Source organism: Colobus angolensis, unplaced genomic scaffold, assembly GCF_000951035.1.
Source record: "Colobus angolensis palliatus isolate OR3802 unplaced genomic scaffold, Cang.pa_1.0 Scaffold229, whole genome shotgun sequence".
In the NCBI taxonomy this organism is placed as follows: domain Eukaryota; kingdom Metazoa; phylum Chordata; class Mammalia; order Primates; family Cercopithecidae; genus Colobus; species Colobus angolensis.
This window is the reverse complement of record NW_012115477.1, coordinates 3,227,638-3,252,889: the sequence shown is the minus strand read 5'-3', so window position 1 is coordinate 3,252,889 and position 25,252 is coordinate 3,227,638. Positions and strand designations below refer to the sequence as shown.

Genomic DNA, 25,252 nt, shown 5'->3' with positions numbered 1-25,252 from the left:
AAGTATAAAGAGCAGATCATTTTGGTTCCTCAAGACAAATATTTCTTAATCCTGAACTGATCTGTTTATTGTTGTAACTTGAGAGGATAACTCAATAAATTATTAATTAACACATAACTCCTAGGAATTTGAAAGTCTCCAAACTGTGATATTGGACATAACTGTATGTAGTCTGTTTTTAACATTACTACATGCTGAAAGGACAGAGGAAGAGGAGGTGAATGCAAACTCTACAGACCATTTCCAGAGAGAAGACATTTAGCAAGGTGAATGCAGAACACTGTCTGATCTCAGCCAAGATGCAAGGAAAAGTCTCACAAAAGATTGGCCTTTTTCACTGCTAGATTAAGAAAACTCAGTGTATTTCCCAAGGGGAATTCAATTATGATTCTTCTAAAAGCAGAATGCAGATGCTTGACACAACGAGGACACTAAAACATGTTGGATGAATAAATCCCGTCAACTCATAACTATAATTCAAAGGTGTATACAAATAATTTGAGGGAAACAAATATTTGTTTATTAAAAACATTCATCTTTGAATATTCATCTTCAAAGAGGAATTTTGGCTAAACTAGGTAAGGAAAGATCATCCAGGCCAGACACCTTGTTCTCAAACAAGACTTACAGCAAGAACAGTCCCAATGGTATATCCAGGTTCTCCATTAAGAATCAAGGAGGTTCCATACCAAAAAGCAAGTCCATAGGTTCCATTCATAAAGAAGTACACAGCACCAAGAGACAGTTTTGAGGCTACAGCCCTTTTTATGCCAAAATCCTTTGCATCTTTGAGATTCTGTGTATACCTTACAAAAACAGAACACAACTTAATAGCCACTGGGGAAAATAAAACCAAGCATATTTTGTTATATTTAAAGGGACAGACCTTTGAAGTTCTTTCTCTTGGGTCCCAAAGGCTACAACTGTTCGGATTGATGACAAGACTTCTTCTGCCACAGCCCCAGCTTTGGAATAGGCACTTAATTCCTTACTGGTCAATGAGATGACCATCTGTAATAAACCACAACCACAGTTAAAAAATGGCTCTGCGTAGTAATAATGTACTGAGCATTTAAGTCAGGTGGAATTTGAATTCTAAGTAGCCTAATGGTATTTTTAAAAAGTCTATCTCTGCATTTTCAAAAATTTGTCGTCAAAATACTAAGAGGTAAGATTTCAGAGAGAAAAGGGAAAATATCACTATTGGTGACTAGACAGGTTTACCTGATTTTACATGCCCTTTTCTCTATTATACATCCCATTTACTAATCACTTTACATTTTGAAATTAGCACAACAGTTCCACGAAAGGGAACAGCGGGGACACTGCCTTCAGAGCTGTGAATTCATAACTATTGCCTATTCGCATAGCAAGTCTATCCACCTGAAAAATATATTCCACATAATAGGAGCTGATTTTATATAAGACATGCTTGGATAACTGTTATAGTCAGAGAGTAACAGAAGCTGAGTAATACTCATTATTTTCTGAATTCACTTACTAAAGATAATTATTCCTATAGTGTGTCACTAGAGGGGAAACACCACCTGGCACAAAGCCTTATACTTAGCAAGTATTTAATAGATACTTGCCAAGTTGAATTGAAGGAAGCTAGAAACCATCCACTCTGGTATCGCATCATTTGGACAACTCTGACCTTCACCTGCTTCCTTTTCATGATCAATTAATACAATAACAGAATTTAGACTACCCACTGCTATTCCTTTACAACTCCTTGTTTACTTCTCTTCTGTGGGCAGTTAAGGTTCTGATCTTAGTAACTTACTGCAGGCAATCTTTCTATTCAGATTTCCTTCCTCATTTCAAATAAGCTGAGGATGAAGATTTTTATAAAGGCTACAAAGTCAACACTCAGAGTTGACTGTAAAGACGTGCTGTCCAAATCTCCAAGCCTATTGTTAAGGGCTTAGCCCACTATAGAATATTTTTATTGCTGAAAATTCTTGTTTGGTTGATTAGTATATTGTTAGAAAATAAACTCTGGAAATTTTATGAATTGTATTTCCATAAAGAACAATTAGTATTGCCAAATTTAAAGCACTGTGCCTCCGATCTAGAAGATGAGTATATACACTGGTAGAATTGCCAAAATATATGATTTGAAGAGTAATATCAGAGATGCATTTGCTGTTTTTAGATTTCACAAAGAGTATTGGTTTCAAAACCAGGCTGTAGATAAGATTACAATTTTGTGGTATACTTACAGCAAAACAGTGCTAAAAATGTAATTTAGAATGCAAGTACATAATTTGTTTAAAAAACTGAAACATATTTATGTAGTACATAAAAATAGATATTAGCAGACATTTGAAATGTAATTGAAAGCCTTATTGAAATATAAGCTTGGCTGGGTGCGGTAGCTCACTGGCCTGCAATCCCAGCACTTTGGGGGGCCGAGGTAGGTGGACAGCTTCAGCCCAAGAATTCGAGATCAGCCTGGGCAACATGGTGAAAACCTGTCTCTACAAAAAATACAAAAGTTAGCTGGGCATGGTCGCCTGTAATCCCAACTACTTGGGGGGCTGAGATGGGAGGATGACTTGAGCCTGCAAAGCTGAAGCTGCAGTGAACCGTGTTTGTCCCATTGCATTCCAGCCTGTGTGACAAAGTGAGACCTTGCCTCGAAAAATCTTTATGTATATATACATATAAACTTTAAGAGGATGATATAAAAAATTCCATTCTACCCAATGAAATGAATCATAACATGATCTGGGTATTTAGAACAAACAAGGCTGTCCCAACAGCAACAACTACACATCACATGTATAACAGCATCATACTTTATCCATGCTAGCACTTGAAGTTGTGTTAGACTGCTAAATGAAGAGAAATGTTTTTAATGTTAGTAAGCTATTAAAAACATTTCATTTTAGCCAAATAACTTGAAGATAGAAAGGGGATTAATGGAGAACAAAATCAAAAGTATTTGTGGTGTATAATATCCCTTTGTAGTTTGGGACATGGCAAATGAATAGAAAAGCCATTTTTGGACAAACTCAATGTGTCATTTAGTCCACACTGCTGCTTCCATTCAACATTGCATTAGCCATCTCACTTACTCTAGAACATGCTGCCGCTGAAGCCATTATAAGAGGAGATGTGGATAGAGTCACTAGGGTGAGTTTCCAGCCCTTCACCAAACCAACTGCCAGGCCAATTGAAAAAGTAGACATGTTTTGAAACAACAGAGCAATCTTATCTCCAATACCATCGCTGATTTTATCAATGTCACTGAAACAGGCAAATAAATGTAGTTAGGTCATTTACATGTCACATATGTAAACAAAGCTAATGTACTACAATATCATCCTCTTACTCCGTCATGCGAGTGTTAAGTTCACCGATGTCACAGCTATCAAACCAGCCGACGTCCTGTGCCAAAACTGAATGAAAAAACTGTTTTCGAATCCTCTTGGTCTGTCGTGCTGCAGTTATAATCCAAAAGCAAATCTGTATGTAACCAAAAATCAAGGCAGCAACACCTATTCCAACATAATACAGGGTCAACCTGAAGAAAGAGTATTAGAATGTGAGACCGAAGTGCAACATTTTTCTCTTGTTACACACACACACACAAATCGATCACAGTATTTGATTGAGGAAATTTATGCTAGAACTAGAAAAAGGACTAAAAATAACATGCCATAAGAGTGAAGTACATTGAATATAATGATCTAGGTTTCCTTGTAAAACATAGAGTACATCTTTTACATTATTATCAGAAATTAGTATTTTAAAGCATTCTTGCTATTTATGCCTTCTTTCAGTATTTTTAATACTTCCATATGAAAAAGTTCCATAGAGGCAATCAAGGTAACTGTAGGTGGAACTGGAGGGTAAAAAAAAAAAAAAAAAAAAAAAAAAAAAAAAAAAAAAAAAAAAGATAGCAGTCAAAAGCATTTGATAAAAACCTCAAAAACTATACATAGTCAGCCCCAAATTCAACTTAAGGAATTCACCCTGAGGTAATACATACAAAGATTCATCTGTATAACTGGTCTTTGTAGCATTTGTAACAATATAGAAAAATTGAAAACAATCCAAATATTTTACAGTAGGAGACCAAATTAGAAATGTAATTATTTAATAAATGTATACTGAGTGCCCACTATGTGTGAGGTTCTAGAGACACCGCCGTGAGCAGGATAATAAGTCCTCCAATTCTGGCAGGAGGCAGACAATATGCAAAGATAAAAAAATAGGTTTTTCTAGGAAGGAAGTAAACAGGGTGATAGTTCACAGAATAACTGGTGAGTAAACATGGGTTGGGAGAGCTAGCGCAGATAAATAGAGTGGTTAAAAAAAGTTTCTGTGAGGAAGTGATATTATAGCTGGGATCCAAAACATGAAAGTAAGCCAGCCATAAAAAGAGCAGGAAGTGCATTCCACGGAGAGGAGAAAACATCTCTCCCAGGAGAGACTGAGTCAGAAAAAAGTTGTTTAGCATGTTCCAGAAACAAAAGAAGTCCAAAGTGGTAAGAAATAATGAGGCTGGAGAATTTGGCATGTTCTAGGGTTTTTACAGTACATTGTTCATGTTTTATTCCAGGAGAAGCAGAAGATCATTGGAAGATCTAAGCATGGGATGGCATTATCTGTTCAACTTTTTAAAAGACCACTCCAGCTTCTCTGTGGAGAACAGATGAAAGCAGAAATAATTGAGCATGAAGTTCTGTTAAGAAGCTATTGCCATGGCCAAGGTGAGAAGAATGGGGGCTTGGATGAGGATCATGGCAGCCTACATGAAAAGAAGCAGACAGATTTTAGGTGTATTTTAGAAACAAAAGTTGCCAGACTAATGGATGCCCTGAATAAGAACAACCAACTTTCTCTGCTAGACACATGACTGGGAAGACTGTCAAAGCAGAAAGCTCCCTTCCTGCCTCCAATGACACCTATCCTGAAAAAGAAAAGTCCTTTCCATTCAATCCTCTAGATTATGAGAATTTGACCTGCTTGAAGAGCATCAGATTGTACACCTCACCTTGAATGGAGTACCTTTCATGATCCTTGATGAGAAGAGAGAACTTGAACAGCTGTTACAGGTAAGCCCCCTTTGCCTATGGAGATGCTCTCTCTACCATGGGGATCTAATCAGTCACAGTCTCCTTCAAGCATGCTATAGACCCAGGATGTTTAATTGCCACCTGTTTGCTCTCGCATGGATATTTAGATTTCTTAGTGCTTTATAGTTTATTTGATTTTTTAAAAAAGATAGGATCTCACTATATTGCCCAGGCTGTCCTCAAACTCCTAGGCTTAAGGGATCCTCCTGTCTCAGCCTCCTGAGTAGCTGGCACTGATAGTACATAACACTGGGACTGCAGGTGCACACTAGTGTTTTATAATTGTGTGTGTGTGTGTTTGTAATAATAAAGTAATCTTTATTTAATAGATTCTTCCTGAAAAAAAATGCCAATGTATTGGATATGAGGAATGTAGGAAAGGGAGAAATCAAGAATAACTTCTTAGGTTTTGAGTAGAGCGGCTGGTGATGACGGTATCACTTACAGATGCGAGAGACTGGGACAAAGACAAGATTTGCAAGACATAGAGAGAGTTCAGATTTAGACATGGGAAGTCAGAAATGCCTGTTAAACCTCAAAATGGAGATCAAGTAAGAAGCTGAAAATGAGAAATGGAAGCACAAGAGAGGGGGTCTAGGTCGGGGATGTGGATTTGAAAGCAGTAACTTATAGGCAGGTGGGAATTAAAACAAAGGGACTGGCTGAGAACACCCAGGAAGAGGAAGAATTAAGTGTAGGTAAAGAAGAGAAGAGGGCCAAGGACTATCAGTAACTGTGCAAAGATGTAGCTTGGGATGAAGATAAAGAATCTGCCAAGAAGGCTGTGAGGTGGTTGAAAATCCAGGAGAGTGAAGTACCAAGCAACACAGGAGAGGAAAATACAATTGATGCTCATCATTTGAAAATTCTGTATTTGCAAATCTGCTTCCTTGCTGAAATTTTTTTTCCAAGTCCCAAGTCAATACTTGTAGTGTTTTCATGGTTATTTATGGACATGCACAGAGTGACCAAAAATTTGGTTTGCTTGGTGCACACGTTCTCAGCTGAGGTCCAGCAAGGCCCGTGCTCTGCCTTCTTGTTTCAGCTCTTGTACTGTAAACAAAGATTATTTTCGTGGTCTATTTAGTGCCAAGTTTTTCTCATTTTTGTGCTTTTGGTTGATGATTTTGCTATTTATAATAGTTCCCAAGCATCATGCTGAAGTGATGGCTAGTGTTCCTTAGTGCAAGAAGGCTGTGATGTGCCCTATGTAGAAAACAGGAGTGTCAGATAAGTTTCATTCAGGAGTGAGATATAGTGAGAACATGAGTTCAATGTTAAAGAATCACCAACACATATTAAATAAGGTGTCTTTTAAAAAAAGCACACATAAAGTGAGGTTGTGTGTTATTTGGTTGACAAAAAGTTTGTCACCAGAGGCTCACAGGATCCTAACACTGTGTTTCTTCTAAGAGTAATCTTCAGAATTTGATAATTCAATTTTCACAGAAACTTTAATAGACCATAACTATCATAAATAATTTACCGTGTTTTCTAGTAAGAGGAACTATTCAAGGATAGGATGGAACACTACAGGCTTAATACAAATCATCTTGTTGAATTTTTTTTTTTTTTATGTTGTGGGGAAAAGGTTTGCAACAATCACGTAAAATAAGTGTAAGATGAATCCACTGAGAAGCACAAGACATTATTAGGAGAAGTTAAAGAAGATCTAAATAAATGAAGAAACATTCCGTTGATGGATTGGGAGACTCAGCGTTGTTAAGATGACAGTCTTCCCCAAATTTATCTATAGATTCATTGCAATCCCTGTCAAAATTCTCCTGTGTGCTCTCCTGCAGAAATTGACAAGGTGTTCATAAAATATACATAGAAACGTAGAGAACTCAGAATAGCCAAAGTAATTTTTAAAAAGAAGAGCAAATTTGGAGAACTTACACTTCCTGAGTTTATTTATTAAAACTGTAAAACTACAGTAAATGAAACAGTGCAGTACTGGCATAAAGACAGACATATCAATAACTGCAAGAGCCGAGAGAACAGAAACGGACCCTTACATTTATTGGCAGTTGATTTTTAGCAAATGCGCCAAGTCAATTCAATGGAGAAAAGATTGTTTTTTCAACAAATGGTTCTGGGACAACTGGATAGCCACATGCAAAAAAGGTAAATTTAAACCATTACCTCACATCACTCACAGAGATTAACTCAAAATGGATCATAGACCTAAGTTTAAGAGTTAAAACATTGCAATTTCAAGAAGAAAACATAGAGGAAAAGCTTCATCATCCTGGGTTAGGCAAAAAATTCCCACACCCAAAAGTGCAATCCATAAAATAAAAACTTGGTGAACTGAACTTTACCAAAGTTAAAAACTTTGTCCTTCAAAAGAAGCCTCTAAGAAAGTGAACACTCTGACAGATGGAGAAGAAATATTTGCCAATTGTATATCCAACAAAGAACTTGTAATCAGAATTTATAAAGAATTCTTACCACTTAATACTAAGAAGACTAATGGTACAATTTAAAAATAGATAAAATATTTGAATATACATTTCACTGAAGAAAATATAGGAATAGATTAAAAAGTACATTAAATGCTCATCATTAGTCACTAGGGAAATGCAAATTAAAGTCATATTATAATACCCCTTCATACCTACTACAATGGCTGTAATAAAAAAGGCAGACAATGACAAGTGTTGATGAGGATATGGAGAAACTGGAACCCTCAGACACTGCTGGTGGGACAGTAAAATGGTGTAGCCACTTTTAAAAAACAGTTTGGCAGTGTTTCAAAGAGACAAATCTAAATTTACCATATGACCCAGCAATTCTACTCCTAGGTCTACTCAAGAGTAATAAAAACATATGTCCACACAAAGAAATGTACATCAATGTTCACAGAAGCGTATTTGTAAATAGCCAAAAATTAGAAACAATCCAAATATCCATCAGCTGGTGAAGAGATAAACAAAATGTGATACAGCTTTGCAATGGATTACTACTAAGCAATAAAAAGGAATAAACTACTACCAGTTACAACATGGATGAACCTCAAAAACGGTATGCCAAACAAACGAAGCCAGGTGCAAGAAACTTACATATTGTATATTTCCATGCATATACAGTGTCAGTAATATGCAAATATTTTCAAATAAAAAGCAGATAAGGAGGTGCCTCAAGCTGGGCATGGGAATAGGGATTGGTTGCAAATGAAGATCTTTGTAGGAGGATAAAAGTGTTCTAGAAATACCGTGGTGATGGTTGTACAACTCCATACATTTACTGAAAATCATTAAGTTGCACAATTAAGACTGGTAAATTATTGCTAAGTAAATTATACATCAACAAACGTATTAAAAATCATATGAACAGTACAATTGCACTAAAATTATATGTGTACCACTATACATGTAAACATACTATAATAATATAAACAGAAATTAATATTTTTATCTATTGGTAGGATTATATATAAGTGATTTAATTGTCTTCTTTGTGCATTTGTATCTTTTCACACTTGCTACAATGAAAATGTAATTTAATCAGAAAAAATAATTTAAAATAATTTTATAGAAGAACTGACTCACTTTTTAAAAACTATTCCTTATAAACAAATAAATGAAACAACACACTCAAGTTTTCCACATGGAAGAACTCTACTTATTAACTCTACATTCATCTAGTAATCAGACTTCCAAACTACCTGGGATCCAGAAGAAGAATTTTAGTAGCCCCAGAGCCCAGGCAATTAATTTTGCATCAAGAAATGAAGCCACCCTTGAGGGCTTAGCTTTCTGATTCCAAAAGTCACCCAAATTAACACTGATTTAATGGCTTCATTTATTGAGCACTTACTATGTATTAATCTAACATGGAGTTGGCTGTCTAGTTTGCCCCTTCTGTTTCGAGTAGGTTATGCTAGATACATTAGAAGTAGCAAAAGAAAAGGATCAAGTTGCTTAGAAGTTCATATAGAATTAAGTAATCAAGGCCTGGCGCAGTGGCTCACACCTGTAATCCTAGCACTTTGGGAGGCCGAGGCGGGCAGATCACCTGAGGTTGGGAGTTCGAGACCAGTCTGACCAACATGCAGAAACCCCATTTCTACTAAAAATACAAAATTAGCTGGGCATGGAGGCGCATGTCTGTATTCCCAGCTACTCCAGAGGCTGTGGCAGGAGAATCTCTAGAACCTGAGAGGCAGAGATTGTGGTGAGCCAAGATTGTGCCATTGCACTCCAGCCTGGGAAACGAGCAAAAACTCCATCTAAAAACAAAAAATTAAGTTATCAACTTTTGACAGCAAAAGAGGAGGCATCCTATTGACCAGCAGTAGTCCTGGCACTATTTAGTCATTCCAATCTGGAGTCAGCAACAAAAGATTCAACTATTTTTAGAAAAATTTTCTGAGAAATAAGACAGAGGCATAGACTTAACATTAAAATTATAAAGCTGAGTCATTTTCTTTGGAAAATAACAGGTAGAATAGAATTCTTTAGTTCCTGATTATTACAGATGGAAGAAGTACTATTGCCTTATACTCAAAAAATTATGCAAATCAGTGTTCATTAAAATATTAGTTCCACAGATGCTAATCAATTTTAGCAGAAATGAATTAGGTTCCATAATCAAATATTAATAGGTTTGGAAAACTTGGATTAAATCAAGCTAACTAAATGAAGCCCTTACTATCTATATCTGTCATGTATGTATCCGATAGAAGGCTGTCATAGATAACATTTTTCAAACCAATTTGACTGAGGAGTCTTCTTTAATATGTATCTCAAATATTTCAAAAATATTAACATACTGAATACATTAATAATTATAATTAATAATAATGTACTGAATATTATAGGTAATTGCTTCCTTCCTTTTTTTTTTTTTTTTTTGATGGAGTCTTGCTCTGTTGCCAAGGCTTGAGTGCAGTGGTGTGATCTCAGCTCACTGCAACCTCCGCCTCCCGGGTTCAAGCGATTCTCCTGCCTCAGCTTGCTGAGCAGCTGGGACTACAGGTGCCCGTGACCATGTCCAGCTAATTTTTGTATTCTTAGTAGAGATGGAGTTTCACCATGTTAGCCAGGATGGTCTTGAACTCCTGACCTCAAGTGATCTACCTGCTTCCGCCTCCTAAAATGTTGGGATTACATGAGTGAGCCATCGCAGCTGGTCTCAGTAATAAATTTCTTATTATTTAAATAAATCTTATTATTAAATAAATAAAGAAATAATAGTATAACAAGTACTATAAAAGGTAAGTATGTTTTCTTATAAATTTAGTAGCCCTTAAATAACTGTACATAGACATATCTTTTCATCTTATTGTCCCTTTTATTGTCTACTTTTAAACAGATGCTCCTACTAAAAAATTTTTAAACTTTTTGTGGAAAAAAATATACTTTGTGACTGTACATTGGAGCCCTGCCTTAATACTGTAAGACCAAAAATTCAGTAGAAAGCACTACCCTAGATCCTAATCAAGAATTTTCAAAAGATCCAATATAGAGAAATTTTATGTAAAATTAGCTAAGAAAAGAACTTTACACCAAAGAAAGTTGAGGCTGCAGCAAAACTCAGTTCAAGGGAGCATCATTCACACTGTAGCCCAGAACAACACTATCCAATAGAACTTTCCATGATGAAAAAAATGTTCAATATCTATGCTGTACTGTATGGAAGCCAGCCAGATATAATTATTAACACCTGACATGTGATTGAGAATGAGAAACTGAACTTTAAATTTCATTTAATTTTAATCACTTCATATTCATAGAGAAATCAAGCAACAGAAAGAAATAAAAGTCATCCAAATTGGAAAACAGAAAGTCAAATTATTTATTTGCTGATAATATGATCTTATACCTAGAAAACCATAACAATTCCTCCAAAATACTCCTAGATTTGCTAACAAATTCAGTCAAGGTTCGGGTTATAAAATCAATGTGCAAAAATCAGTAACATTTCTATACACCAATAATGATCAAAATGAGAATCAAATCAAGAAATCAATCCCATTTACAATAGTTACAAAAAATATCTAAGAATATATTTAAGGAATTAAAAGATCTTTACAAGGAAAACTACAAAACACTGATGAATGGAATTGTAGATGACACAAACAAATGGAAAAACATCCCATGCTCATGGATCTGAAGAATCAATATCATTAAGATGACTTTACTAGACAAAGCAATCTATACACTCAATGCAATTTCTATCAAAATGCCAGTGTCATTTTTCACAGAATTAGAAAAGACAATCCTGAAATTCATATGCAACCAAAAAAAAAAAAAAAAAAAGGCTTAGTAACCAAAGCAACTATAAGCAGAAAGAACATAGCTGAATGTGTCACACTACCTGATTTCAAATTATACTACAAGGCTATAGTAACCAAAACATCATGGTACTGGTATAATAATAGGCATATAAATCAAGGAAAAAGAATAGAGAACCTAGAAATAAAGCCACATACTTACAACCAATTGACCTTCAACAAAGCCAACAAAAACATACACTGGAAAAAGGACATCCTATTTAATAAATGGTGCTGGGAAAATTGGAAATCTGTAAGGAAAAGAATAAAACTGGACCCCTATTTCTCGCCATATACAAAAATCAACTAAAGATGTATTAAAGACTTAAATTTAACACCTGACATGATAAGAATCCTAGAAGAAAACTTAGGAGAAACTCTTCTGGACATTGGCCTTGACAAAGAATTCATGACTAAGACCTCAAAAACAAATGCAGCAAAACCAAAAATAGACAAATGGAAATTAATTAAATTAAAAAGCTTCTGCACAGCAAAAGAAATAATCTTTTAGATTATGTTTTAGAGTGAAAAGACAACCTGTAGAATGGGAGAAAATATTTGCAAACTATGCAACCAACAAAAAACTAACATCTAGAATCTGCAAGGAACTCAAACATCTCAACAACAACAATAAAATAAACCTTAGTAACTCCTTTAAAAAGTGGGCAAAGGACATGAACAGACACTTTTCAAAAGGAGCCATACAAATGGCCAAAAAGCATATGAAAAAATACTTAACATCACTAATCATCAGAGAAATGCAAATAAAACCACAGTGAAACACTGTCTTACACCAATCAGAATGTCTACTTTTAAAGAGTCAAATAATAATAGATGTTGGTGAGAATGCAGAGAAAGGAGAACATATACACTATTGGGGGTAATGTAAATTAGTACAACCTCTATGGAAAACAGTATACAGATTTCTCAAAGAACTAAAAGTTGAACTACCATTCAATTTGGCAGTGTCACTACTGAGTATGTACCCAAAGGAAAAGAAATCGTTGTGCCAGAAAGATACCTGAACTTGTATGTTTATTGTAGCCCTATTCACAATAGCAAAGATATGGAATCAACCTAAGTGTTCATCAATGAATGAATGGATAAAGAAAATGTTTACACACACACACACACACACACAGCATGCAATACTACTCGGCCATAAAAAATAGTGAGATCATGGTTTTTTTTTTTTTTTGCAGCAACATGGATGGACCTAGAGGCCATTATCTTAGACGAAATAACTCAGAAACAGTCAAATACCACATGTTCTCACTTATAAGTGGGAGCTAAATAATGTGTACACATGGACAAAGAGAGTGGAATAATAGACACTGGAGACTTAGAGGCTGAGAGGGTAAAAGGGGGTGTAAGAGATGAGAAATTACTTAATGGCTATAAGGTTTACTATTTGGGTGATGGTTACACAAAAAACCCGGACGTTACCACTATACAATACATCCATGTAACACAACTGCACTTGTACCCCCTAAATCTATAAACAAAATTATATAGCCACAAATGGCCATGACTAACATATTGGACAGGGCATATTAGGAATTAAAACTAAAGAAGAACAGAGGATACTAGAGGCTGGGAAAGGTAGAGAGAAGGAAGGGATAAGGAGATATTTGTTAATGCTAAAATTATAGCCAGATACAAGAAATAAGTTCTAATGTCCTATAGTATTATAGTTAACTATGGTTATAGTTAACAATAATATATTACATGATTTCAAATAGCTAGAAGAAAGATACTGAATATGCCCAACATGAAGAAATGATAAATGTTTGAGATAATGAATATGCTAATTAATCTGATCTGATCATTATATGTTACATGTATTACAGCATCACTATGTACCTCATAGATATGTACAATTATTGTGCATCAATTATAATTTTTTAATTAAAAAAAATTAAGGCCCAGAAGATGTCACTGCAATGTGATGGGTGTCCCTTGACAACATGGTGTCTTCATTTTTGGGGGAAAAGAATAGGAATCATTTAGATTTAGAGTAAAGACCCAGAAAATTTTAGTGAGGCAGTATGGAAATCCAGTCAATATACTGAGAGAGGTAGTGTCTACCTAAGAAAGTCAGAACATGTTGAGTAAATGAACCATACTGTTTAATACCTAAAATTACAAAACAGAACATCCTTGTAAATTATTTATTATTCAGACTTTACAATTTTTTGTTTGGATACAACTTTACCATAATAGTCTGAAGAATTAGTCTCCAAATTTAGTGTGAATAAAACCTTACTATTTTTATTTTAAAAAGTATTTTATTACTTTTACTATTTATTTGTTGCATACATTTTGTGATTTTTGATGTTTAAAGAAATAGAATTTTCAATGAGCCTCACAAGGAATATAATTTTTTAGAAGGCAAATCAAGTCCTTTCTTTCCCAGGATATTGCTGGGAGGCAAAATTCCTACAAAAATGCAAATCCTTACAATTTTTAAATTGATGGCAACTTTGTCAAATACAACTCAAAGCATATGACCTATACACCTTTTGAGTAGAAGAAATAATATGTGCTAATTGCATTTTATATGCCTAATGAAAGAAGAGGAAATGTTTGCTTTAATCATTTGTTATGTAATATTAATGGTCATACAAAATTTCAGTTGCTTTTTTCTTGTAAGCTTTAAATAAAGCATCAGGCAACAAATGTGATATTAACATTTCATTTGAACTTACACAGTCATATCTTCATTCAGCTTCTCTTGAGACTGAGTACAGTTCTGATAATTTGCTGTAAAAAAGGTATTTAAATTATAGAGGAAATTAATTTATAATTGATCATACTGTTACACAGATCGCCCTCCAAACCAAATATAGTGCCCTCTTAAGACAACAGATTTACTGCCCACAAACAGGTTTATTATCATCTCATTTTCTATTCTTTAACCTAGAACTAGAAATAATTTTTTCTGCTCTGAAGAAGTACTCACGAAACTTGGAAAACTATAAGGAAGCATTAACCATATAGCTCATAACTGGAAAGAATTCTTTGGGACATCTCTGATCAGACAACAGTCAGGAAAATAATAGTAATAGAATTCCCTGCTTCTGCCTGAGATTATATACTTTGAATTCAGTTTAAAACACTCCAGGGAATGATTTCAGAAGTCCAAGAAAAGCAAGAACATGTGTGTAAGTTCTAGAAGAATTAGCCATGGGAAAAATGGAGAGCTCATTGAAACGTGTTGAGTATAACCAGGATAGTAACATAGTAAAACAATGTTGAAAGGTTGTTAGTTTTCTATGAAACTTTTCTATATATCTTCTAGTAGAAAAAAATATTGTACACTGTGTAATATACCAAAGTCCTGATTTCATGAACAACACAAACCGTGGTCGATATCCATGATTCTAATTTTCTCCTTATACCTTTATAATCAACATTTGCAATGAACTGCAGACATCATGACTCTTCATCTGTTATAACCATAACGTCATCACATATTACAATGTTTATGATCTTTATTTATATGCCAACAATAATTTCTCCCTTATTCTATTTATGGAATTGTGGTAGGAAAAAATACCAAAATTCATATGGCAGAAATGGAGATTTCAATGAGATTTAACTGAGCAAATAAAGGAAATAAACATTGTTTCTAAAAATGGTTCCTGCAATCTCATAAAAATGGCATAATCTCAGTGTATAGATTATATTGATAGAGGTAATATTTTGGAAAGATCAGGACTCAAACAAAAATGGATCCCCAACTAATGATAGCTATTATTCATATTTTTATTTATAGGAATGAATAATCCTGCTCTATTATCCTCCTGAAAATCAATGTTAGAAGGTTGAAGGTTTGCCTCTTAATATCCCTATTTCTCTTTAACAATGTGTTATAATATACCAATAATATCCATGAATTTATCTAAATCATTATTGAACTCCTCTATATGCTTACCACATTTGATAAAACCAGGAAACTGGAGAAGCCTTGAACAACAACAAAAATTAGAATTCACAGCAATAGCAATTAGATATGTAGTACCTAGCCTATCCAAAACAGGTAAGGCAATCAATTACAGAAAAAATTTAACAAAAGGAATACTGCCAAGCAGAAGGTCTTAGGTTGCCAGGTTGCTCATTTACTCATGCATTCATTCATTCATTTGTTCAAACAGATGAGGTTGACAATCAATAAATATTTACTCAGTGAATTGGTGGCTCCATTTGTTTAACAACAAATTATTTAGCATATATATCAATTTACATCATTAATATGTCAGATTTTAACTTATATTCTTAATTTTATTTATATTATTAAAATATTTAAAAAATCATAACTGTTTAAGCAGGAGATTATGGAAAGACAGAGATGGAAGCAATGAGTTTATTCCACTCAAGATTAGTACACGTAAAAGATTTGCTTTTGGGTTTAAAGATTTTTTTTGCTTTGAAGACTTTTTTTTTGCTTAAAGATTTGCTTTTTGGAAAACAAGAAGGTATAATTTAGGTATAAATTAGAATTTAAAGTCAAACAGAGCACAGAGGGAAGTAGACTGCACAAAGATAGGCTGATGTTGATGAAAAGACAGTCTAGGTCGTAAAGAGTCATTTGTCCCAGTTATAATAAGTATTTATAACAATACTTCCTAGTGTGGAATTTGGGGAAAAGCACATAAAATCAGGAAATTACTAATATTTATAATATCTACCAGATTAAAAACACTGCATAGCTATTACATCAGTGCGTAGGAAAATCACTGGAATTTACACCTAAAGAATAATGTCACCTTGAAAGACATGACCCTGAAATAGGATGCTACAAAGGATACATGAAAGATGCCTACAAATAAGGGCAATATAAAAACACCTTTTCCACACCTAATCGCTAGTTCCTCTCACCACCAATTCAGGGTATCTGTCTCTAGTGCTATAATTTTCTTCTTCTCTTCTGCATTATGTTATATAGTGCATGGCTAAAAACTACTAAAAACAAACAAACAAATAAACAAACAAAACCTAAGTAACTACTAAACTGAAAGATTTGATCATACTTGATTATTTCTTCCTCTTCCTCTTCCCCCTCCTCCTCCTCTTCTTCTCCTTCCTCCTCTTCTTCTTCTTCTTCCTCTTCCTCTTCCTCTCTTTCTCCTTCTTTTTTTCCTTGAGATGGAGTTTCACTCTTGTTGCCCAGGCTGGAGTACAATGGTGCAATCTTGGCTCACTGCAACCTTCGCCTCCCAGGTTCAAACGATTCTCCTGCCTCAGCCTCCCAAGTAGCTGGGATTACAGGCACCTGCTACCATGGCTGGCTAATTTTTTGTATTTTTAATAGAGACGGGGTTTCACCATGTTGGCCAGGCTAGTCTCGAACTCCTGACCTCAGGTGATCCACTGGCCTCAGTCTCCCAAAGTGCTGGGATTGCAGGCGTGAGCCACTGCACCCAGCCTTGATTTCTTATTTTTAAAGGATGTGTTACATCCTAGTGGCCTGGGATGACCCAAGCCTTTGATTAAATCCTGATGTAATCACCACTTCTGATAAAAAAGTATTTGAATTCTCAGAGAGACAAGCTGAACTATTGTGGGCTTCAGATGATTCCTACATAACATCAGTAAATGGCTTTCTGATTTGAACTGCAACATTGGCTCTCTGCTGAGTCCCCAGCATGCCGGCCCACCCTCTTGAACTTGCCAGCCTCTCTAACCATGTGAGCCAGCCAATTCTTTAAAATCTCTCTATACACACGCGCACGTGCACACACACACACTCTCTCTCTCTGTTTCTCACGCACATCCTATCGATTCTGTTTCTCTGGAGAACCCTGACTAATAGGGGATTTTTGTTTCTTATTTATTTATTTATTTTAATTTAATTATAGACCTCAGTGGTCATTAAGATTTTGTTTCTTTAGTGCCTAGCAATATAGCAGAATAAATGACTTAAATACAGATTATATGGATACTGTTTTACAACACAATAATCTGCCTTATGAGCTTAACGTGTGTTTGCTTTATTCAATGCTTTTGTGTCTTGAGTGACACAGAAAAATAATCGTATACTCACTTGTGTTAGTTTGGACTAGACATCCACTAATAAGGTTATCACTCATTTCTCCTAAAACCAGTGACATTAAAGGAAGGCAGGCTCCATTGACCAGTGATGCCAGTATACCCAGGATCATGAGTGTGATGTCCAGACCATCAGCAAAGCGGAACTGAGGAAAACAAGCACCACAGCTGTAAAACAAACAAACACACCAAGCACACACACACAAAACAGCAGCCTACACCCTTTGCCACCTGGTAAACATGACTTTACACATTGATTAAGATGGTAAATAAATGCATAAAATCATAGATATGTATTTATATCTAAAGTAAAAACAAATACTTAAACTGAGAATTTACCATCTCCTTTAAAGGCATTAAAATGTAAAGTAGCTAACTATTCACAAGAGCAGAGACTTGGAACCAACCCAAATGTCCATCAGTGATCGACTGGATTAAGAAAATGTGGCACATATATACCACGGAATACTATGCAGTCATAAAAAAGGATGAGTTCATGTCCTTTGCAGGGACATGGACGAAGCTGGAAACCATCATTCTCAGCAAACTATCACAAGGACAGAAAACCAAACACCACATGTTCTCACTCATAGATGGGAGTTGAACAATGAGAACACGTGGACACAGGGCGGGGAACATCACATACCGGGGTCTGTTGGGAGGTCAGGGGCTGGGGGAGGGATAGTATTAGGAGAAAAACACATAATGTAAATGTCAAGTTGATGGGTGCAGCAAACCAACATGGCACATGTATACCTATATAACAAACATGCACGTTGTGCACATGTACCCTGGAACTTAAAGTATAATAATAATAATAATAATACATAAAGCAGCTAAATCAGTACAAATTGTAGATACCTGACACAAGTCAGGTCAGAGGTGGGTATGAATCAGAAACTTCATTCCATTTGGTTGATTTTGGAATAAGTTAAGATATTTTGGAGACTGCAACAACAATATCTTAGTTTATGGAAAGTTGATCTACACACTTTCAATGCCCTAGGCTCACTGGCATCATAGCAATATCACGGCTAAGTTCAGTGCACAGAACTAACTGGTAAAAATGTAATGAATTATATTTGTGATTATTTTAAATTCCTTAGATTTCTTTTTTCTACCCAGAACAATGCCTATCCTGTAAATAAGGATATTTAAGGGGGTCAATAATAATTTTTAAGGGCTGTTTGGAATAAGAAAGAAATGCCTGAAAGCCATCTATTGAGTGTTTTATATTATATTCTGTCCCCATAGCATCTGTCCAAAACCAAACCATGAGCAGAATTGAAAACATGGATTATTTATTTTACCAAGAGAGGCCAAAATAAAATTTAAATAGCATTAAAATGTAATTAGATTTGAATAACAGCAAGAGGAACTTACTGCATATTTTATGAATGGAGACCAAAAAATTATTTTTCCATTCATCAGTGCAATAGCTAATAAATATTTATAGTGTTACTTCCACAGCATTGCATTCAGCATTACGGACATTAAGAGAGTATCTACTCCTCCACCTTCCTCCAGAATAATGCTATCTCCTTGATAAAGTTTATCATGTTCTGCTACTATTCAGTTTTCTTTTTTAATTGACTTTTGTAAAAAACAGGGGCTGTTTCATGTATATTTATAGGGACATAACATTGACAGCCAGGCTGACACAGAGATTAGAGTTGGTAAAGGCCATGTCTGGGAACACATGCATGAAACGCTCCTTAAACATGATTTCAAAGAAGGGTACTGACACATTCTCTGATACACAGGCTTTAAAAAATACTTAGATAATTATTTTTGATTTAAAAGGATTTGTAACACTTTAAAAATAATAACAACACATAACAATGCAGAATAATTGGAATATACTGAAATGTAAACATAGATGGTAAAAGTCACTCATAATTTTCCACCACTCAGAAATATCCTTTGGTAACATTTATGTATGATACACACACACACACCCCCCACAAACACTTTTGAAACACTGAGTCATTATGTGGATGTTATGCTATTTTTCCCTATCCTTTATTGTGGAATTTTGAGATTATTTATACTTTTTCCTATGATAGTTTAATGAATCATTTGGTTCCCTTTTTACCACAAATAATGGATGCAATCTAATAAACACAATCATTCTATGCACTACTGACAAGTCTCTAAAATCTTTAATGCATATACTTTCTAACTGATTTCACTTACTATCTCAATAGATCCAACAGCTTCCTTTCTCAGTTTTGACTGTTCTTCTACAGTTCTGGAAAATAAAAGTTCAAAATGCAACAGTTGCAATGTGAATATAATTTACAAAATTTTTCCATTAATACTTTGCTACCTTCGTAGCAAATTTCTATCAACACTGAAATTTTAAAAATAAACTTAATGATAGACAATTGTCACTGGTTGTCTATAAACTTGTTAGGGTAGTAACTTGAAGACATGTGTCTGGAGTAGAATTTCTTAAAGTTGTGGTAAAATAGATATAATGTAGACTTTATCTTCTTGAATAATTGTAATTGTATAACCAAGGCACTAAGTACAGTCACATTGTTGTGCCACCATTTATTTTGATTTACCCACAGAACTCTTTTTACTTTGCAAAACTAAACCTCTGTACACATTACACATTTTCCCATTGTCCCCTCCTCCCAGCCCCTGTCTACCATGGTTCTATTTTGTCTCTATGAATCTGACTGCTCTAGGCACCTCAGATAAGTAGAATCATACAGCATTTCTCCTTTCGTGTCTGGCTGTCTTCAAAGTTCATCCTTGAATTATTCACTTAGCATAATGTCTTCGTGTTTCATCCACATTGTAGTAGATGTTGCAATTTTTACTTTTTAAGGCTGAATAATATTGCGTTATATGTTTTTGCCAGGTTTTGTCAAACACTTAAGACTGCTTCCACATTTTGGCTATTCCTATTAATGCTGTTAGGAATATGAGTGTACAAATACCTCTTCAACTCACTGCTTTTAATTCGTTTGAGTATATACCCAGAAGTAGAATTGCTGGGTTACATGTTAATCCTACTATTAATTTTTTGAGGAGCATTTGTAGTGTCTTCCGTAGCAACTACACCATTTTACATTCCTGCCAGCACAAGGATTCCAGTTTCTCTATATCCTCACCAACACTTGTTCTTTCCTTTTTCTTTTATCTTTTTTAGTATTAGCCATCATAATGAGTATGAAGTGATGGACTGTAATTTTTAACCTTTAGTAACAAAATCTGACCTTTAAATGAAATGAGTTCTAGTAGGTACACATTAAACAACTGTACTCTGAATTTTGTCTCCCTGTTTGAAAATTTCATTTCTTAGCTTTGTATGCTCACATTTCAAGGAGGTCCACATGAAAGCTGTACATTGTATCCACTGATTTCACAGCAATCTGTCAGTTACACACACACAAATATACACACACACATGCATGCGCAAAATTCTGAAACATTAAGAGAAGACTGGAGGGAACAGTTTAAGTTTTTTATAAACACATCACAGGAAGACAAACATCTGGCTCCTCTCCAGCTTTATAACGCATTATTCTGCCAGCTTTGATAAATGACAATTCACTTAATTTTATTCCACCTGAGATTAATAATTTACTTGTGTTCCGGTCAATTTGCTCTGGGGTGAGGCATGAGATGACAAAAAAATGCTTTACCATTGCAAAACCCTACAATCCGTTTCCCCACCTCTAGATGCAGATTTTGAAGCTTAAGACCCAGTAAATCCTCTTCTCTTGGTAAATGTTGTTTCAGGGAAATAATTTCTAACTCCGATTGACCTTCATGGAAAGGTTTCGAAGGAGGGCTTGGATCGTTTTGTGAAAGTCTCTTTATCAGCGTTGAGACAAGAAAGCAACATGTGGGCAGGTGGGCGGGTTTGGGGGTCTCCTCCCTCTACACAGTTCTTGGGGCCAAGTGTCCTTTGGCGAAGACCGAGGGCGGAGCCTGAGGCGCCCAGAGGAAACTGATTCCATTGTGCGGGTGACACCCGCGCTAGCTCCTAGTCCTAGCGTGCTAGTTGCTGCTCTGCAAACTGGAGGGGATCTTAGAGAGGTTGGTGGCCCAGTACTTTCATTAGTGCAAATCAGCATGGCCCAGAGCTGCGACGATTCTGCTCTCAGCTCCAAATGTGTTACCTCCACCTAATAGGAATCCTGCCTATACTTCATGGCCAGACCCCACACCTATATTCCACTAATTTCACTTTTCAGGGCCCATCCAACCCCTACCTTCAATTCCCATTGCTATTTTCTTTCATATTGTTTTCTCCCATTCTCTCCAGTCTTCTTTAGTCATCCAAATGAAATTAGGTGTGTATTTTCTCAGTTCCTTATGGAAACCAGCAAAAACAACCACCTCCCCATTCTAATTTTCTGTGCGATAGCATATAGATGTTGCAGTTTGCTGTTGTTATTGCCACTGACCTATTAGCTTTTGTGGTTCTGTAGTATATCTATATATATATGAGGTCTGTAGTATATTATTATCATGATCACTTTAAAGATGAGGAAACAGTCACAGAGTAAAACAACCCAAGTTTATGTAGCCAGTGATGGAACTTCAGTCTGATGCCAGAGCCCGAACTCTTAACTATCCAGTTACAATGCCTCCTGTGAAATATATGCTGAACACATGATTTATTCAGTCCACAGGTAATGCTTAAGAGCACAAATGTATTCTAAAATAAACCTGTCCCCTCAGCATCCCCTCATACTAGGATGCTAGGGCATCTTTAGATAATGTTTTGAATTTATGAGGAAAAGGCGCTTAGAAAGGGGAACATTTACTTTGGGAAAATAACAACAAAAAGATTAAAGAAGTTTGGAATGCAGTTCTTTTGATTTTCAAAATGTTCCCAAATGGAATTTGCTTTAGCCTAAGGAAGTTTCTGATTCTGACTCATAAGAAAATGAATCAAAAGAACACCCTCTCTGGCTGTTTACTGAATTAATAAACTACATGACCTCGGGGGGTCTTCTCCAGTTTTATAGATTGTATGTCCAAATATAACACAATTATTATGGTAAAAGTGGAAATAAAGTAGATGTGAAATTATTTCCATTTAAAAACTCTCAATTAATGAATTCCAGGTGTAGAAACTTGTATAATATACATATTCACAGAGACCTCTATTCAGTGAAAAAATAATCGGAATCCAATATTTTCTTGTATTAAATGTACCACATGGAATGAAGGGTCCACCGATAATTGAAATTAAAATTTGCAGGTGCCTTTCTTCTACATAATGGTGGACAAGAAATTAACAACGAGAAATTCAGAAGAAGAGATATCTGAAGCACTAAATCAATAAATCCTGGATAAATAAATCCTATTACAATTAATCCTATTGCACTTCCTAAAATCACTATTAAATTAGTTTTAAGACTGCTTATGTTGAAGTTCAGCAAAATGCAAATAGCATTGCTATTTTTGGGAAAAAATTATAAACATTTTTGCTACAGGTGTGGAAAGGATGAATTGCATGTGAAGTTGTAGAAGAATACTTACAGAACTTAGTGAAAGCTTACCCATTTCTCTGATGATTTTCTTGCATTTCTTCAGCTCTTTCAGAATTTTCCATCTTATTTACAATTTACTTCTTCTGAAATACAATTTTAACAAATGTATCATGGCTATGTGACTTTTATCACTTAGTTGATATACACCTTTCTTTCCGTCCCACATCTCTCACAGTTTGAAACAGAAAGCATCTCAGAATTTCACCCTGCCCAGCCCCCTACTCCAACTGAAGTTTCTGGCTTGGCAGTTCACGGATTCAAATTTTGTCATTGAATTTATAACTTTCTTGCTTCATTCTAGGCTTAGATTTGGAGTTAATGAAAGTGTTGGAATTGGAATAAAAGAAGGAAAGTGAGATTCCAAGGAAAATGCACTGTTTGTCAGGATATTAGATATTCCTACTTTGCCACTCATTGGACTGGAATTGGTGAAAATTTTTAATCTACTTCATGCTTTTTTCTCTTTAAAAAACTGATGCAGTACTTTTTGTTAGCCAGCAGTTTGAGGGAATAGGGTTTTCTACTTTATCAAACAAAGTTTGGAGCTTTCACGAACTGGATTAGCAGTTACAAAAAATTAGAATATTTTGAAAATCCACTCATCATTAAAATTGTATTAAGCATAATTTACTCTTCCTTGGGATGATACTTGAGGATTTTACCTTGTCTTAAGATCACAATTATGTTCATAAATTATAAATTATTTTATTATGGATCTATAGAGACGGTTTTGACTCAGTCTCATTTGTTAGGCCATATAAAATATTATCCTATATAAAGACAATTATAAAGATATAGCTTTAAACTTTAAAGTGGAATTACAAATTAATTAAAGAGTCCCTACACATCTGAAAAAGCTAATAAACTTTCAAGTAGTAAATTTCTCATTGAAAGTGGATCAGAACTGCTTTCAGCACCAAGGAGGAAGGCATAATACAAATACAGCCATCTGCTGGCTTCTTCTTCCTTTTACAGGTGTAAATGGTCATACTTCATATGGGAGATATTTACAACTGCTAAACTGACTTTATACCATCTCCAGTAATCTGACATGTATGTAAGAAAAGTAATAAAATGATTGACAAATCTCAAACATTTGCATTTTATAGAAATTAATAATTATATAATAAAAATGCATCTATTCATAGAAAGAAATCAAAACAATTAAGGTTCGCCTTGGTAAGTGCATGATCTGTTCGTTTACGCCAAAATCATGTATGCATTCTATCCTCAATAAATAACGAGCTGCACTTTCATAACTGTGTTTTACCAAGCTTATCTTCTGATCGTGCTGTAACTGATTACAACACTGGTGAGTATCTAGGTAAAGCACATTGTGTTCTCCATGTCATACTGCACTTGGGAAACAATGTGAGCAAAGAAACAATGTGAGCAAAGAAAGTTCACTGAGTCAAATAAACACTCTTTTTAAAAAGAGCCGTAGTGTCTGTATACCTGGTTTTCTATTGTACAGTCCTATATCTTTTTAGTTAGTTGGTTGAGTTCTTAATTATAATAGGTAAAATTTTAACAACTCAACAGCACATTTGCATAAGAAATATTTATTGAGTAATACTTTATGCAAGGCATTGATTTTATTACCCTACTATTGTTCCCTTAAAATAATCACCTCCTTCTCTGATTTCCTTTTGCTCTTTGCTTGTATCTGTATTATATTCATGACACATTCTGCATTATATTGCAAATCCTAGTTAACCTATTAGATTACATATTTTTCTCTCTTTCCTCATGAATAATTGAAAAAAGTATTGAGCTTATATGATGTGACAGCTGTTAGTTTGTAAGAATCAAAAGACATGTTTCCTTTTCCTGAGGAACCCCATGTTTTATTCTTTACTCTAGACTGTAGTCTTACTACTCAGAATGGTCCCAAGAGCAGCAGCATAGGCACCAGCCTGGACATGATTAAAAATGCAGAACTTTTTAAAACAGTCTTTTAATTTTATCAAAATATACATAACAAAATTTAGCATTTTACCATCTGAAGTATACATTTCAGTGGGATTAAGGGCATACTCAATGTGGTATAACCATCACCATATCTATCTTCAGAACTTTTTCATCATCACAAACTGAAATTCTACATCCATTAAACAATAACTTCTGTTATCTCTTACTGGCAGTCTCTGGTAACCTCTGTTTTACTATTCTAGGTGTCTCATATGAATGGAATCATACAATATTTTTTCTTTTGTGTCTGGCTTATTTCACTTAACATAATGTTTTCAATGTTCATCAATGTATCAGAATTTTATTCCTTTTTAAGGCTGAGTACTATTCAGGTGCAC

The 25,252-nt window shown here is 35.0% G+C and overlaps 1 protein-coding gene across 1 annotated transcript in view; it reads right to left on the bottom strand.

Moving 5' to 3' along the window:
* ABCB5 (ATP-binding cassette, sub-family B (MDR/TAP), member 5) overlaps positions 1-23,005 on the bottom strand; it is a 135,227-nt gene extending 112,222 nt beyond the window's left edge. Inside the window, exons 1-8 of the mRNA XM_011944166.1 lie at positions 22,953-23,005; positions 19,618-19,672; positions 17,417-17,567; positions 14,079-14,133; positions 3,341-3,532; positions 3,084-3,255; positions 887-1,011; positions 629-806 (exon numbers count right to left, since the gene is read on the bottom strand). Coding sequence (XP_011799556.1) covers positions 629-806; positions 887-1,011; positions 3,084-3,255; positions 3,341-3,532; positions 14,079-14,133; positions 17,417-17,567; positions 19,618-19,672; positions 22,953-23,005 — 981 coding nt within the window. The remainder of the gene's footprint in view (positions 1-628; positions 807-886; positions 1,012-3,083; positions 3,256-3,340; positions 3,533-14,078; positions 14,134-17,416; positions 17,568-19,617; positions 19,673-22,952) is intronic.
* Between the last annotated feature and the right edge of the window lie 2,247 nt (positions 23,006-25,252).